Raw genomic sequence first — 15,888 nt, forward strand, 5'->3', positions numbered from 1 at the left:
AAACAAAAAAAAAAACCCCAACAAGATCTCAATTGTACACTTCTGTAAGAAGAAAAGAGCATTCTGTTGTCTCAGGTAAGTAATAATAATAATTAAAAAAAACAACCACACTGAATTAATCTGGATTATTTTCCTATTTCAAAAGCATTTGTGCTTTTGAGAAGTCATTAAAATTCCTTTCAAGATTCCAACAGAATCTTGAAAAAAGACCAACTAAATTAGCTGTGAAATGCTAAGGGGCTCCAGAGCTTTGCATCAGACCAGGATGGCAACTCCAGCCCTCCAGGGCTGTGCATATTATCCTTTCTATTTACTTGAAGATAGCTGGATTGCACCACTATTCAGAAACCCATCCATTTTCATGATGATCAATGTATTCTGTTAAAACCTCACAAAAAAACATGTCACAATACGCATCATGGAAGGATTACTTCTTGAAAAACGTTGTTAACGATCCAAATTAGTTTCCACACCAATCCCTTAGATTGCCCCTTAGAGACAGCACCTGTCTTGCCTGATGTGTTTGTCCCAGGTTGAATAACTTCAGGCGAACTGAGAGTTAGCAGCTCTGGCCTGCAAACAGAAAGCAAATCATCTACCCATTCTTCACACAATGCAAGTAGTGCATGCTTCTTATAACATCAGGTGAAAAATTGGGATCTTTTTGTTGTGCATTTCACACTTGTGAATATGCTCCCAGAATATTTTGGAAGACTTGTCTGGATTGCAAATACTCCCTTTAAAATGCAGAATATTTACAGTGCCTGTTTGGCAAATGAAGACTGAATGCTCTGTGACTGAATAAAACCAAGTGCTTGATTACATAAACGGTGTTTTGTTTGCCCTCTTCAAGAAAAAAAAAGGCACAAAAACAAATTTTTACCTTTTGATTACGAATTTTATTCTGTTGCCCACTTGAATGATTTTTTCAAGACGAGGGATCCCATACCAGGATGGACTCCTGAAAGGAATGTTCTCTGGCAGACCTTCAACATAGAGGTCAGCAGAATGGACCTCAAATTTCTGGTATGGAACAGCCTTAGGCTCGGAGCTCCCCAAGGCCTCAGCTGTTAGAACAAAATAAAATCCATTAACTGGAAAGTTTGTCCACCTCTCTCTATTAAAAACAAGCTTCATTAAATGTTACAAAGCCTCCATATTACTGCAAGCATGATCTCAGAAGCTGGGACAGTGCATCCAACAGACTCCCAGCACATCAACAAACTTCTATCAGACTGTATTTTGTTGATATTGGGCAGTCACACTGCTAGACATTACTGATGGGTTCTTCACTTAAGCTTAATACAGTGGTTTTATCCAAAGTTTTAGATCTATTCTAGTGCAACATGCAATGTTTTATTCAAACTTTTAGTACTAATAAAAAAAGTCAGCTTCATAAAATTCATACAACGCGTAAATATTCAAATTTTAATGGTACTGCATCTTATTTCTTATACTAGGAATTTAACTTGTTCTATACACAGCTGCTTTTTTCTCCAACCAACTGCCAGGATTATAAATAATCAAAGGTGCCACTTACGTGGACATTTACACAAATGAACAAGAGGAACCTTCAAGAAATACAGAGCTGCAACAGAAAATAACACTGCTCACCAAACTTCTTACTGAAGAGTTGATCTACCATCTTTCTCAGTTTGTTGATCCTGGCATACCACTCCTCCTTCACTGTATTTTAGAGTGACATAGAAAAAAACCAAACATTCCCTAATTACTTCAGTTATATTTTCAGTTGGATAGCTGAAGAAGCATGAATTCAATTCTCAATTGCAGTGCTTTTGTACTCCTTCAATCCACACATCCCACTCGGAGGCGTGATTAGGGTTTGTTTTGTTTTATTCCCCCAGTTTAATCTTCTCAAATATTACCTTAATAACCTGCACACAGGACAAACTTCTTTTTGAGTAATTCTCTTTAAGCACTGAACATCCACAAGCAAGCTTTTACAACAGGTGCTGTATCAGTCCACTCCTGGTTGTATACTCATGCTGAACTTCGTCAATCTATTTCTCTCATTGTTTGCATACAATGCCTATTAGCATCACAGAATGGCTTGGATTGGAAGGTACCTTAAAGATCAACTAGCTCAAACCCCCAGTAAATTACATCAAATTATTTTGTTATTCATCTTGAAATGTAAAGCAGCTTAGCTCCAACTCTGCTGTCTCTCAACAATACTTAAGACATGAGTTAAGTTGTAACTGAGATACAGAACACAAGTGGCAGCTATATACAATAACATATCTGGAGTGAATAAAACAATCTTAAATCTAGTTTTTCATCATTTTATTACTTGAGATTCTTTGGTCGTTCATTAATACATATGCATCTTCTGTAGAGTTAATGAGAGGAATTTTTGTAGCTGAAGATAACGAGAGATTTGGTCCACTCAAAGAGCAAAATGTGCATGTTAGCTCCATTCTGCTTGGTAGCAGGAATGGTATCAACTTTTGTTCACACTTTATCATGTGTGTTTGTCACTTGGGATAAAAGCCCAGGTACCTTTGTCTTTAACAAGTAACCAGGGAGCTGCCATGCTGCAGGTATATCAACATGCACGAACAACAACTCCCATTGCAGAACAACCAGGCTGCATTATCTTCATAGGCACCTGTTCACAATTCTTCAGTCATTTTCTGTGCCAAATCTGTCTTCTTAGGACTGTAGCTGCTCACTATTTTAAGCACCTTCCCATCCAGCCTGTTTCCCACAGGAACACAAACGTGAATCATCTTGCTCCTGCCAGTCCTGAACACAACTTCCATGGCCTCCCCACTCCACTCCCACTGGGAACACACAGAGCTGAGCTTATTTTAAAGCACACATATGAGGACAGTTATGTTTAAGAGTTAATCAGTAACTTACCTTTATAGCTAAATTTGGTGCTCAAACAAACAGTAGGTTCTTTAGACTCAAAACACTATGCTAACTTATACTGTAGAGGAAATTAAGTCCAGGAGAGTAATTTAACAATTTTTGCCCATGCAAAGGCATAACTATCATCTATAGGGACTACTGCCATTTTTCTGTACCTCAGACTCGACTGGTTATTTTTCATTCTGGACAGCTGATTCAAAATAGAAATACAGCAGTGCTAACACCTAAGGGGAGCAACTTTGACACCCAGTATTGCTTTTCACATTCAAACCTAAAAAGAAACACTAAAATAGCAACACCTCGTTTGCACATGGCACTCCCAAACAGCAGATCTCAAAGCAAATTACAGAATACTTCACAATATGTCTGGTCCCACACAAACATTTCCAATTTTACTTGTGCCTCTGATTGGTTTCCTCCAATCAAATTCACAAATTTGGGGATGGCGCATTAGGAGCGACTCTGTAAATATCTTTCTACATCTAATTACATTAACTTAGAAAAGTGCTGTACTCATGGATAAACAGAGGAAAAAATTTGCCAGATTTCCAAAACATATGCAGGATCTCAACCTTTCATTGGTAAACTCCTGTCTCTCTGTAGCTACAGAGAACCCAGAACAATAAGAATTATCTGTAATGTGTTATCAAGAAAAAGCCAATCATAGGCATCATGAAGACCAACAGACAAAGAGGAAATCATGCAGTACTCAACTTGTACATCTGAAGACCTACCTCCTGCAGCTGGTTTGTCCAACGGTGCATCTTCCTGTGCTGCACGCAAAAGCTCGTGCCTAGAAGATTTAAGATCCACACTTCAATACTGATACAAACTGGGGTAAACAAGAAGTTACAGCTCCTAGTTACAGCCTTTCTAGTAGACACATCTAGCAAATAAAAGTCACCACTGAAGGATCAAAAATAGTAACGGGATATAAAGATTCATAACATTATTTTCCAATTAACACTGAAGTATTATTAGAGCTGGGTGGAACAGTCCTGACAAAAACATTTCTCACTCCTGATACTCACATCTACCTGAGTCACAACATTTCACAGTAACAGATTTAAATCATTGCTAAGGTCTAAGATGCACTTACCAGCCAAAGCTATCATGATAGAACAAAGCAAACTGAAAAATTAACCTTTAAAAACCAACATTTACAGCAGACATTTCTGTTTGACAAACGCATCTGGTTTTATCCATACTAGAACACTTAATTATGGCATATCTCACAGAGTTGCTGAGCTGCTCTGGTTACCAAACACTGCAAGACTGATAAACAGCACAAGTGAGTCACTGTTACCCACTAACAGAAATCTGACCAGAGCTGGCTCCTGTATTGCATTCATATTAAAATCTGTGCACTGCATGCGATTTTAAGTGAGACAAAAGGCAGATCTACTGCTCTCCCTCTTTCCTGTTTATCTGCAAAGCTTAGGATGTCAGAAATCAAACAAAACCTTTCAAAGGTGGCATGCACAGAGGCAAAGGCTGTCACTTCCACTGATTCTGAGCACTGCAATCAGCACATCCCTACCCACTTCAAAAGCCCCTGGATTAGGCCCTGCACAACACTACAATGCCAGCTGTTACTCAAAGTAATAAGGAATCACCCATCTCTGGTGTGAAACATCACATGCCTGAAGTGAAGCAACAAGTGACAAAAGGCAAATCACCAGACACTATCAAATCTGCACATTAGTCTACCAAAATGGTACACATGGCACTGCAACCAGGAGTGCTCTGTACCACTGCAGTCTCTCCCACCATGTCCTGAATTCACACGAGGTTCAGGCACCATCCAATCCCATCTGCCTTTGTAGGAAGTCACCTCAGTGTTCTTTTAGAAAAGACACTGAGGCAAAAAAAAAGAGAAAGAGAAAGGGGTCCAGAAGAAGCCACAGAGTAAAGATGTGAGTTTTTAAGGCAGGTGATATACTGCCATGGTGACAGGGCAGGCAGCTGGACCCTTGAACTTTCCCCACGTACATGTAAGATCTGTTTTTGTGTATGCTATCAGATATCCCTCAAGACAACATCAAGGACATTGTATGTGCACACACCTGTACAATAAATCCTAAGAACAAGTTGCTGTTTTGGCCTCAAACCTGTTCTGGGTGATGCTATAAACACATATGGCTATAGACACCTTTACAACATTGCAGCAATAGAAAAATAAAGGCACTATCTGAAATGTAGGCCAGGATATTCAGACAGCATTAAATGTGCTTTCAACGCATATTACAGCTGACGAGACTGAAATTTTATACAGAGATCTGCCCATGATAAAAAACCTATAAGATTTCAGAGATCCATCCAGATCTCAGCCACTACTGTGGTGCTCTGCTGATCTGATAAGCTGTACTTGTCCATCTGAGCAAGGCTGAAACAAAAACTCATTAATACTGCAAAGCAATGCCTCAGCAGAAATCAGTGTGGAAGACTAAATGAAGCAGAGTGGACCAAGAGGAAAAAATTAGTGTAAAACAGGGACAACAATACAAAACCCCTTACTTTTTAATCACAAAGCGGATCCTCTCCTTTGCTACGAGAATCCTCTCAAGGCGAGGAATGCCGTACGTGGACGGCCTTCGGAAGGGAATCCCCTCTGGCAGTCCTTCCACATAGAGGTCCTCCACATGGGACTGGAAGAGGGTGTACGGGACAGACACAGGGCCTTTTGCTTTTATAGCTTGAGCTTGAAGAGAAAAGGAGAGTCAAGTCATCAGACCAGCTTGTGCCTCTACCCAACCCTGGCGCCACTCTAAATAACACTTTGCCAACAGGTGATGAATGCCTCAGCACTTTCAAGCAGTTCATCAACTCTGGTCATCGTTATTTGTTACTATTATTGGCCAATAAAACTCATTCTTGCCTTGCTGGGGTGGGGGGAGGGGCAAACATCTGTACTTAGGAGTGAATTCTTAAAGCTCTGGTGCACTTCAGAAATGCAAGAAATCACTAAGCACTCAATAGTATACTTCTAACACCATCCAGAAAAGTTTTGCTGCTAATGAAACCTTTGAAGCCAGTGAAAAAAAACCACAACATTCTCATAGCACTGGAAAATGACATTACTGTATCTCCTTAAGCTATAAGGACCAGATAACATCAATACATCTACCATGCTGTCACATCCTAGAAAAAGACATGACAGTTTGCAAATACCAAGAGCTCTAATCTGTTTTTACTCACAAGGGTACATTAATTTTGCAGATAGCACAACAAGAATTCTCAGAGTCTGACTGCCCTACAAATTTCTTGGTGTGTTCTGTAGCTTTGCTATGGACATCAGATGTAAGAAATGACTTGAGGAGAAAAATACTAATAAATCAAAGATGTGCTGCCTTTGGTAACTCAACTTGTTGAATGTAGTTACACAAAACTACTCAAGGCAGTTTTTCAAGCAATGGGAAATAGACTGCATAATAAGTTCACATTAACTTCCAAGTTCTGACATGCAATAAGACAATTTAGTATTTAAAGGCATATGGAAAACATCCCCTTTCAATCATTTAGAAACAGTGGTTTCAGATGTTTATTGAATAAAATCACAGAATTGAAGGGGTTTGAAGGCACCTCCAGAGATCAAGTCCAACCCCCTGCCAAAGCAGCTCCCTAGCCCAGGTTTTACAGGTAGACATCCAGGTGGGTCTTGAATGTGTCCAGAGCAGAAGACTCCACCACCTCTGTGTGCAGCTCCAGTGCTCCATCACTGCACTGTGGTGAAGAAGTTCCCAGGCACGTTGGTGCAGAACTTCCTATGCATAAAGGGGAAGCTTTGAAAATACTGCCTGCATTATTGCCTTAAATTCTGATGAGCATGAAACATCCAGAAAACTGTGAGGAGAACTGTGTTTCAACCAGACTTGGCTCCAACTAATAGTAAGATGGCCAAAACTAGAGGCAGAATGTACTTGTGCAAAGAGGTGGACAAAGACAGAAAACCTATCCAAACAAGAGACATAGAACAACCATCAAATGAACCACAGTGCATCAGAGCAGCTCTTCACTGAAGCAGAAGAGGTATATAACTACAGTAAGAACCCAAGAAACCCAAACAAAACTTGCAGCCCTGGAGGCTGTTGTGGTGAGCTGTAAGAAGCATAACAAATCCAGCAGATGAGTTCCAGCTGGAGAGCAGCATTTATGAACAACAGTTCACCACAGGGGAAAAGAAGCAAGGAAAGCACTAAAATCTAGATCATTCCTCAGCTTCAGGGTAACAAAAGCTTCTTTAAATAACTAACACCAAGGAGGTTTTGTCTTTTGAATTATTATTATTTTTTTTAAATAGGAGTCCTTATCTCACTTAAAATCAATAAACATTTCCGCAAATACTCTTCAATCAAGCAACACAATCAGCAACACCATCTGCAGGGAGCCTTCTTCCATTTGCAAGTTTTTGCATAGAAGTCCCACTGAATATAGGATTCAGTTTAGCCTTTATTTGTGAGACACTTTCTTGTATTTAAACTATAAAAAGTAATCCTATTCAGCCTGCATCCAAACACCAATATATTTTCAGACACGTCAGTAGTAATGTTCAACAGCAACTGACATTGCTAGAATGCTTTACAGCTCCAAAAGCATCCTGAGAATTCTGGAGATCCATAACTCATTTCAATAAATAGGAAATTGCATGCCCATGTAGACAGAATGAATTGGAATCTGGTATGGAATTGGTTCATGAACCAATGGAAAGTCATCCACAGAGAAAGAGGGGATGGTTTAATACTACATGAACCTGCGGTAGAAAGTCAGGAATAGCTCTTCCAACAGACTCCACAGGAGATTTTTACACTGGATATGTGCCAACACCAACATGAGATTTAAAGCAATTCACAGAATGTCTAGAGCAAAAACAACAAACAGAAACAATAAAAGATCTTGAGTTGTTTTCACCTGGTGTGAATTGCCTTCAATGGGCTGTTGAAATGTCAGTTGGTAGTCACATGAAACATACAACAACTGACAGACCACAAGCTCCATTCAGAGGACATCCCCACTCCTGAAGGCAGAGAAGCACAACCATGTACTTGTAAATTTTTACTGATGTTGTCTTACTCTGTGATATGTGGAAACAAAAGATGCCTAGGTGCAACACCCAAAGTCATTCCAAAGTCTAACACATGTGCCTCTCTTTTCTCCTGGATATGCTTTGCTGCAAATCAATCCTGATCAGAAAGAAACAATGGCAACCAATCCCCAAAGGTATTTTTTTTAATTATTTTACTTAAATATTCAATATAATTACCAAATGACACTAAGTCTTTCAAATACAGGTGCCCAAAACACTAGGCATACTGGAGCTCCAGGAAACTAAGCATAACTGAAAACTCTGCATTCCAGTGTCAAACTCTGCTCATGAAAAAGGCTAATGCTTACTTACTGTTTTAAGCCCTCTTGTAACATTTAACTCTTTGGTGCTAGTCTGCTTCAGAGCCACCAGCAACATGCATGCCAAAATACTGTGATTTCCAAGCAGAAATCAAAGGAATGGCAGCAGTTGTTTGAAAAGGAGTGTAACACATACCATATTTTTTCTCAAACAGTTCTTCAACTTGCTTTCTCAGGTCTGTAATTCGTGCATTCCATTTATCTGCAAAGAAAAGAAGAAGACATGTCAGATTGCAGATGAAAATGAGAATCTCTTGTAAAATCTATGTTACTACTAACAGAAAGCCAGTGTGCTTTTACTGCTCACTTGCATACAGATGTCTGGTGAGACTACACCAAAATATATGGGTGAGATCAGAAAGAAAAAGAGAATAAAATGTTTAAGATTACCTCCCAAACTTGTGCAGATATAAAATCAAGTTTAAAAAAAAATAAAGGGACAAAACTCAAGCTAAATTAAGTCCCAAACAAGATTTTCTTTCATGCCTCAGTGAGCAGCTCTCACCACCACTAGGTGAAAAGCCAGTATGCAGCTGCTGTTGATACCTATCTGAATCCAGAGCCTGAATAGCTTGATAAAGCTTCCAGTGAGTACATGAACTTGTTTTGGTGTCCATATGTACAACTACGTGGATCAGGAAGCACTATGCCTTCCTCATCCTTAATCCAGTGTTTCCCCAAGTCCTGATTTTGCAAGACATCCACATTAAATCCAACTTGAAGGGAAGATACAAGTTGCAAGACTGAATTTATCCAATTCCAACTGTGTACTCCCTGGAAAATTGGATTGAGTGCCAACATATTAACATCCTATTTTCTGCTTATGACAGAGAGCACACGCAGCATTTTTTGTTGGAACTGCAGAATAGTGGATTAACAGCAGCTCTACCATAAGAGTCAGGAAGACAACAGTCAGAATTTACCAGCTGAAGGGAAAACCCTGTTTCATTGCACAGAGATGCTGAACACACATCCGTGTGACAAAGGTTTGTGCATCTGCAAGGACACGAGCATGCTACTCAGCACAATGGAGTTGCTGGTTGCCTTCCTTGATACACGCTGTGAACTGTGAAGACCAGCTAGACAGATTCCTGATCCAATGCTTGTCATAATGCAGACTAGTTTTCCTGTACAATGAAGTCAACTGACAAAAATCTAGACCAAGCACAAGCATTCCTTACTCCAGCACTGTGAAATTGTCTAATACCTTTTTATAAAACAAATCAGAGAGAAACAAATCTTGATTTTTTTTTTAACCTTACCAAAATTGAACTCTCTCACTTTTCTTCTCCCAGTACTGGTAGCTTCATTTGCTGTCTCAGTGTTCTTCAGTCTCTTGTTAGGGGGCAAGTAGTCCTCATCATCTGAAAGAAACATGAAGATATCACTGCTTTACCATCCAGAGAACTGATGTGCAATGTTGGAACTGTTTGAGTTTCTATCCACAATACTAGCTTCTCTACAAACTCACAAGTTCTTAGGAAACTCCAATACCAACACTTGCAGTCTTGGAATGAAAAAATGTTTGAAGTAGACAGAGAAGTTAACTTCACATACAGAATAGCATACGCCCAGACAGAATCACAGCACGGTTGGGCTCACATGGACCTCAGAGCCCACCCAATGTTATAGGCTGGTTGCCCCTCCACCAGATCAGGCTGCACCTCCAGAGATGGGGCACCCACACTTCTCTGGGCAGCAGTGCCTGGGTCTCACCACCCTCAGCATAAAGGATTTCCCTCTAACATCTAGCTTAAGTCTCTCCTCTTCAGTTTAAAGCCATTCCCTCTTGTCCTATCACTATCTGCCCATGTACAAAGTTGCTTTCCTTCCTGTTTGTAAACTCCTTTAAGTACTGGAAGGCTGCAATGAGGTTTTCCCACAGCTTTCTTTTCTGCATGCTGAACGAGCCCACTTGCTTTAGGAAGTATAATATGACATACTGACCTAAAAATAACCTACAAACAGAAATATAGGAGCTGGATAACTAACCTTCAAGGGTGACCTCAACCTCAGGATCCTCACTTGTTTCTGAAGGAGCATGCTCGGAAGAGTCTGAAGGGAAAAAGAAACAACTGATGGGCACATTTTTAACCAAGCACTCAATGATTTTCTATTTTAACTGACACCTGTCAAGAAGCTCCCTGGCTCACCAACATATTGTGCATTCACAGTGTGCAATAAAAACAGAAGCAATGCTATCTGAACCATAAGCCTTTAAGCAACTCCAGGCAGAAGTAAGGACATAGGGATTATACGCACTAAATCACATGTACAGCAGCACAGAGTTGGCATTAATGATCGGAGGAAATTCCTTACTCTTGTCTTAATAGGATTAATAGAATCATAAATATTTTTCTCTTAGTTATCAAGGATTACTAAAGTCATAAACAAAGCCTGTGTAGCCCTACAGATGATGTATTTCTTTATCATTTATACAGACTCAGAGCTGTTGGACTACAGTGGTTTTCCACAACAGCCTCCAAAGGCCAACAGTGAAAAGAGAAATGCTTTTGCAGGGGTAGTCTGTACTAATACAATAAATGTGATTAGGCCCATCAGCATCAGGAGAAGGTTCAGCAACGCTGAGATTCCTTATCTAAAGGATGCACAGATTACATCAAACGTACCATCACATTTAAATAAATAAAAACCTTTACTGTTTATTTTCCCAAACCCTGTATGATCATTGCAAGGTACTTTTTCTCATCTTTAAGTAGCTCCTTACATCAGGTAAGGAGGTAAACAAACACAGCTTCTAAGCAGCAGCCTTCTTCACAGTTCTTAATGTTATCGCTCTCCGGCACTGCCATTCGGTTTAAAATTCTTTCTTTCAATAACCTTGACCTCCTGATAATTGAATTTCAACCATGCTTTGCTCCACACTCATCCAGTCTTACTACAACCAACAAGCATTTGGCAGCTATAGCTACTATGGGCCATTCCATGAACATGATTTTGTCTCTCCTTTGTTCAGGAAAAGAATGCAAGAAAACCATATTCTGACACAAAGCACCACACACAGCATCTATAGCTAAAAAATTCTCCATAAGCAAAAATAAAGCAAAGTCAGATTCTCTGTCATTTGGTACCACTCTCTCCTCAGGATTCCTATAATCAGGCACCAAGGGATCGTAGTGCTATGCTTAGGAAAATAAAGTACCTAGATTCATTCCTTTCAAATAAGCAGTGCTAGCTGTGCAGCCAGCAAGAGAGCAGGGAGCTTCATTCTCCTCTATCAGGAGAAATGGCACCTTTAAGTATGGTGATATGCACCTTCAAAGCACAAATTAGGAGGACTGAGTACTGCTGTTAGTGCAACTTGGCCTTTACATCCAAAAACACTTATGGCTTAGGTTTGAGAGGCAGGTGTTTAGAATGGTGGCTGATAGGCACCTTACAATTTGTAATTTATGATTTAAAAGCATCACAGCTTGCCTACGGTAAGCCACAAAGTGCCATGGTTTGGGAGAATAATAATAATAATTAAAACCAAAGAGGAAACCATGTGGAAACGTGGAAAAAATGCTCAGAGGAAACATACAGCTTTAATTAAGATGCCAAATTTTCAAGTATTTCTGTAAAAAGAAAAATCCAATTACTTTGCTTTTATGCTAAACACCTTCTACTGATATTTCCACAGGTGCTCCTTCACTGCAACTGGAACCTTAGTGGCTGCCTTTATCTAAAGAGGCAAAACATCTCACAAGAGAACAAAAAAAAATCTTTTTATCATTGAATCTTCAGAGCAAGGATTTTCATAAGCCAAAAATACAGAACTATAATGATCACGTGAACACCATAACAAACATTCAACTTCTGAGTCTTGAAACTCAATGACAAGCATGAGCACTCTGACCTCAGAAAGAAACCCACAGGTTGAAATGCAGATGAGTTTTTCCTAATGTCTGCAAATGAGCATAACAGAACAAACAGGAAAGACGAAAACAATGCAATTTATGAGTCAATTCCTTTCAGATGTCACTGAGATGCAGTAAGGAACTGCTTCCCCCTAAGTATATGTTTGTTGTACACTCTGTTCTGTGTGTGCTGTCCATCCCACACCCAGCTAAATGAAATGCATACATATCAAGTAGTAGCCATAATACATAAGCAGAGTTTATTAAACTTTTCAACTGAATTTCATGAGAAATGGACACAGTTGCACACTCACAAATTACCAGTGCTTTAGCAATCCACCCGATGCTTCTTTTCGAATTTAGGAACAGAAGAAATAAGATCCTCTTTGTAAGTCTCTTCACTTGATCACTTGAAAGTTAAGGTGGCTGAAACCATCACTTCTGTTTGAAAAGTTACGTTCCAATACCCATACTCCTCAAATCAAGGAGACAGAGCCCCAGAAAGCAGAACTTACACACTCCATTTACAAAATCATCGTGAGAAAAACATAAGAGCTACCTGTGTAACTTTTGGCAAGAGCAATTTTTTCATCCATCTCTGATGTTTCAGAAGGGCCTGCTGGGGAACAAAGAAAACAATCTTTCAGCTGAGTCTTGCAGCACATCCATCTTTCCACTCCATAGAGAAAGCTGACAAATAACACAACTCCATGTACCACATGCTCACTTCAGGCTCTCTGAAGAGCTGAATTTAGTGTGAAGTATGAACACTTCTGTCTTCACTCATTCACTTGAGCAAAATCTGAAAAGTCGAGGGGCTAAGAGAAGGTACCTGCGCTTCCCAGACCATGGAACAGGCAGAAAGACATGCAGAACAGCAGGCTTTGAGTTCCTGTGTGCCTCTGTGTTAATGAAATGATTTTAAAATATCAAATGTTGATGGTTCAGCCTTTTTTCAGTGCATTTTCATCACTCTCCTCCCAATTTTTCAAGATTCACATCCACAGCAAGTCCTTTCTGACTCTACAATTTCTACCCTACATGAAATAGACAAATTCAGAGACGCTGAAAACATTTCCAACGCTACGAGTTCATCTGGTTTTAATCACAGTAGCTCTTCTGACTGCAGTGTACAAACTGCTTTACAAAGGCTGCTGCAGAAACCTCAAACACTGCATTAACACCCCTAAAACCGCACTGCTTAATGCACCAGAGCTACTGCAGTTCAAATGAAGGCCTTTCCTCCCAGCAGCCCAGGCACCCAGAACTGGCATGGTGTACAGGAGGGCTGTCCCACTGCTAACTGGAAATGAAGGATTTGGAGAAACTGATCTGCTTAAACTGAATCACTACTACACTCATTTGCAAATGCAATCTGCAGAGCATCATACAGCTCCCCAGGCATTGTGGTCATCCAGAGGTGGGTCTAAAAGTATACCAATAATGAACATTAATACTTTAACAACAGTATTAATACTTTAACCCCTGGGATTAAGTACAGGGAGTTCAATACCCACAGCTTCCATGTCGATAGAAAGCACATGTGCAGTACACCCAGTGGGTTTCTAGGAAGTGACCCACGGAGAACACTTTGTTTAAATAAAAAAAAATACACTTTCCTTCAGTGACTTTGTGCATGTTATTAGGCAGATACACACAGCCCACCACTAAGAAAAGCCAAAACCAACGGGGGGGAGAATTAGATCGAACCGAGTTCCATCTAGTAGTAAACCTGGGAGGAAACCATAACAATGAAAAAGACCACTCAAGAGATAGGAATTTCATTCTACCACTGCAAGGACAACGGAGGAAGGATGGTCACAAAGGTACAAAACAACTGCTCAAACCTCAGAGCTTACACCATCAGATGTGCAGGCAGAGCCGAGCACCACCTGGTAGCAGAGGAAGTACCTGGCACAGCATTTCTCACATTCTAGTAATTCCTTTGAAAACAAGAGTCAATGGCATTCCCTCTGGTCACCACTGTCCTTTTGCTACCCACCAAGAGGCCACTCACCCCTCAGCCAATGCCTTACATCCTAACATGACAAAGCCACACCTGTGCCACTCTCAAGAGTCACGCAGATACTTTTATTTTTGTACACAGATAAGGTGAAAAGTAGGTAACAATGAGGGCAAAGTGAAAATTACTGTAGGAAGCATAAGATTATGTTGTGCTTTCTCTAGGTATTCTCTGGAATTTTCAAGTTAGCCCCTATGTGCCAAGTCCTACATCACCCTAGATCAATACAGCCAAGCTCCTTTGGACACCAGTCGAAGAGATGAACCCATTCATTCCCAGGACACACTACCTGCAGCCATTCCCTTCTGCTTCTAGTTCTCTTTAGTTAAACTTCAGGGCATTGGTGGTAACTGAAGACTTGCACGCAGAAGATACATTGGGCAAAACACACTTCTTTCAGGATGTGCTTGGTAATTACCAAATGACTCAGTTCAATATGGGTCACATCTCCATAAAGCTTTCATTCTGTGTTGCTGAAGAGGATGGAAAATGGCACGTAACCCTGAGTAATTCCTTTAACATACTCCTGCTTCTGCGTAAGCTTAAATATGTATAGCCCAATTCTAGTTTGTTAATTGCTTCAGAGTTGTTCTCATTCTGGCATCGATGGTTTCCTGACTTCATTCTTTTCTTGAAAGAAAAGCAAGCCTGGATCTTATTTACAGCCTTCCAGCACAGGTTTGGGTTTGTTACTGACCAGTACGTTTACACTCAGTTAAACAATCTCCAGAGCACAAGATAGGAATGGGCACAAGGATGCACTTCTTTTAAGGACACTGAACTAAGAAAAAGCACATTCACTAACATTGCCTATCCTAAGAGCCTTACAAAAATGGTACTTAAAGATAAAGTGCATATAGCAATGTTAGCTACCTATATGATTTCTGGAACTGTCCCATAGATTTTATTTAGTCCTGCCATTTTACTGTCCTTTTCCTTATCTATTTAAGAGTCGATTTGGATCTTCCTTCCAAAACAGGTTGTCTCTGATGTTAGATAAAGCATTTAATGTTGCACTGATATTCACATTTCTCCCAGATACAGGAAAAAATAACCAATAACCTGCCATACTGCTACTGCCCACTGATGGAAAACTGTCCCTAATGCCCCACCCAAACGCTCTCAAGAAGTTTCTGGAAGCTAAAAGTTCCATTTCCTTGTCTTCTTGCTTTGTACTTTAAACATCTTCCTAAACTTAGTAATTCAGGATTAACTTGTGGCAAGACTCATTTGCCACAGTGGATTAGGAGATAAAAAGAGATGACAATAACGCGCATCTCCAGTTCTCATTTTCCCCAGTTTGATTAACTGAAGACTTGTGTGTGTCACCAAGGCACACAAACTTCTGGTCTGCATTACAGACATGTGAGAGGAAGCAAATACTCAAAAATGATAACTGTGAAATTCCAGCAGTAAATCATCTCCCCAGGAAGCCCCAGGCACGTTGCTGTTCTGTAACATTTAAGTTATTTCTTCTCATAAATCAATAAACCCAGCTTTTGCTGTAGGATATTCTCAGTAAGATCCAACCCTAGCCATTTTCCCCTTTTTTTCTGTCTGTACAAAAAGAAATGTTTGGGTAGACTGACCTCATCTCTCAAAACAAACCTTGGTAGAACTATACTTCTCTAAGGCTTACTTCTTTGCACAGCATCCTCCCGCACACTCAAACCCCAACGTTCCTGAACTATTTACAACTTTGGGCAC

At 40.1% G+C, this 15,888-nt stretch overlaps 1 protein-coding gene across 1 annotated transcript in view; it reads right to left on the bottom strand.

The window, feature by feature from the left end:
• Nucleotides 1-15,888, bottom strand: part of GTF2I (general transcription factor IIi) — a 51,598-nt gene that overhangs the window by 16,908 nt on the left and 18,802 nt on the right. Inside the window, exons 10-18 of the mRNA XM_065731762.1 lie at nucleotides 12,718-12,777; nucleotides 10,291-10,353; nucleotides 9,561-9,662; nucleotides 8,435-8,500; nucleotides 5,413-5,596; nucleotides 3,630-3,688; nucleotides 1,615-1,686; nucleotides 884-1,067; nucleotides 506-573 (exon numbers count right to left, since the gene is read on the bottom strand). Coding sequence (XP_065587834.1) covers nucleotides 506-573; nucleotides 884-1,067; nucleotides 1,615-1,686; nucleotides 3,630-3,688; nucleotides 5,413-5,596; nucleotides 8,435-8,500; nucleotides 9,561-9,662; nucleotides 10,291-10,353; nucleotides 12,718-12,777 — 858 coding nt within the window. The remainder of the gene's footprint in view (nucleotides 1-505; nucleotides 574-883; nucleotides 1,068-1,614; nucleotides 1,687-3,629; nucleotides 3,689-5,412; nucleotides 5,597-8,434; nucleotides 8,501-9,560; nucleotides 9,663-10,290; nucleotides 10,354-12,717; nucleotides 12,778-15,888) is intronic.

The sequence above is a fragment of the Cyrtonyx montezumae genome, unplaced genomic scaffold (genome assembly GCF_038088225.1).
Source record: "Cyrtonyx montezumae isolate F1298 unplaced genomic scaffold, pur_monq_1.0 scaffold_15, whole genome shotgun sequence".
NCBI lineage: Eukaryota > Metazoa > Chordata > Aves > Galliformes > Odontophoridae > Cyrtonyx > Cyrtonyx montezumae.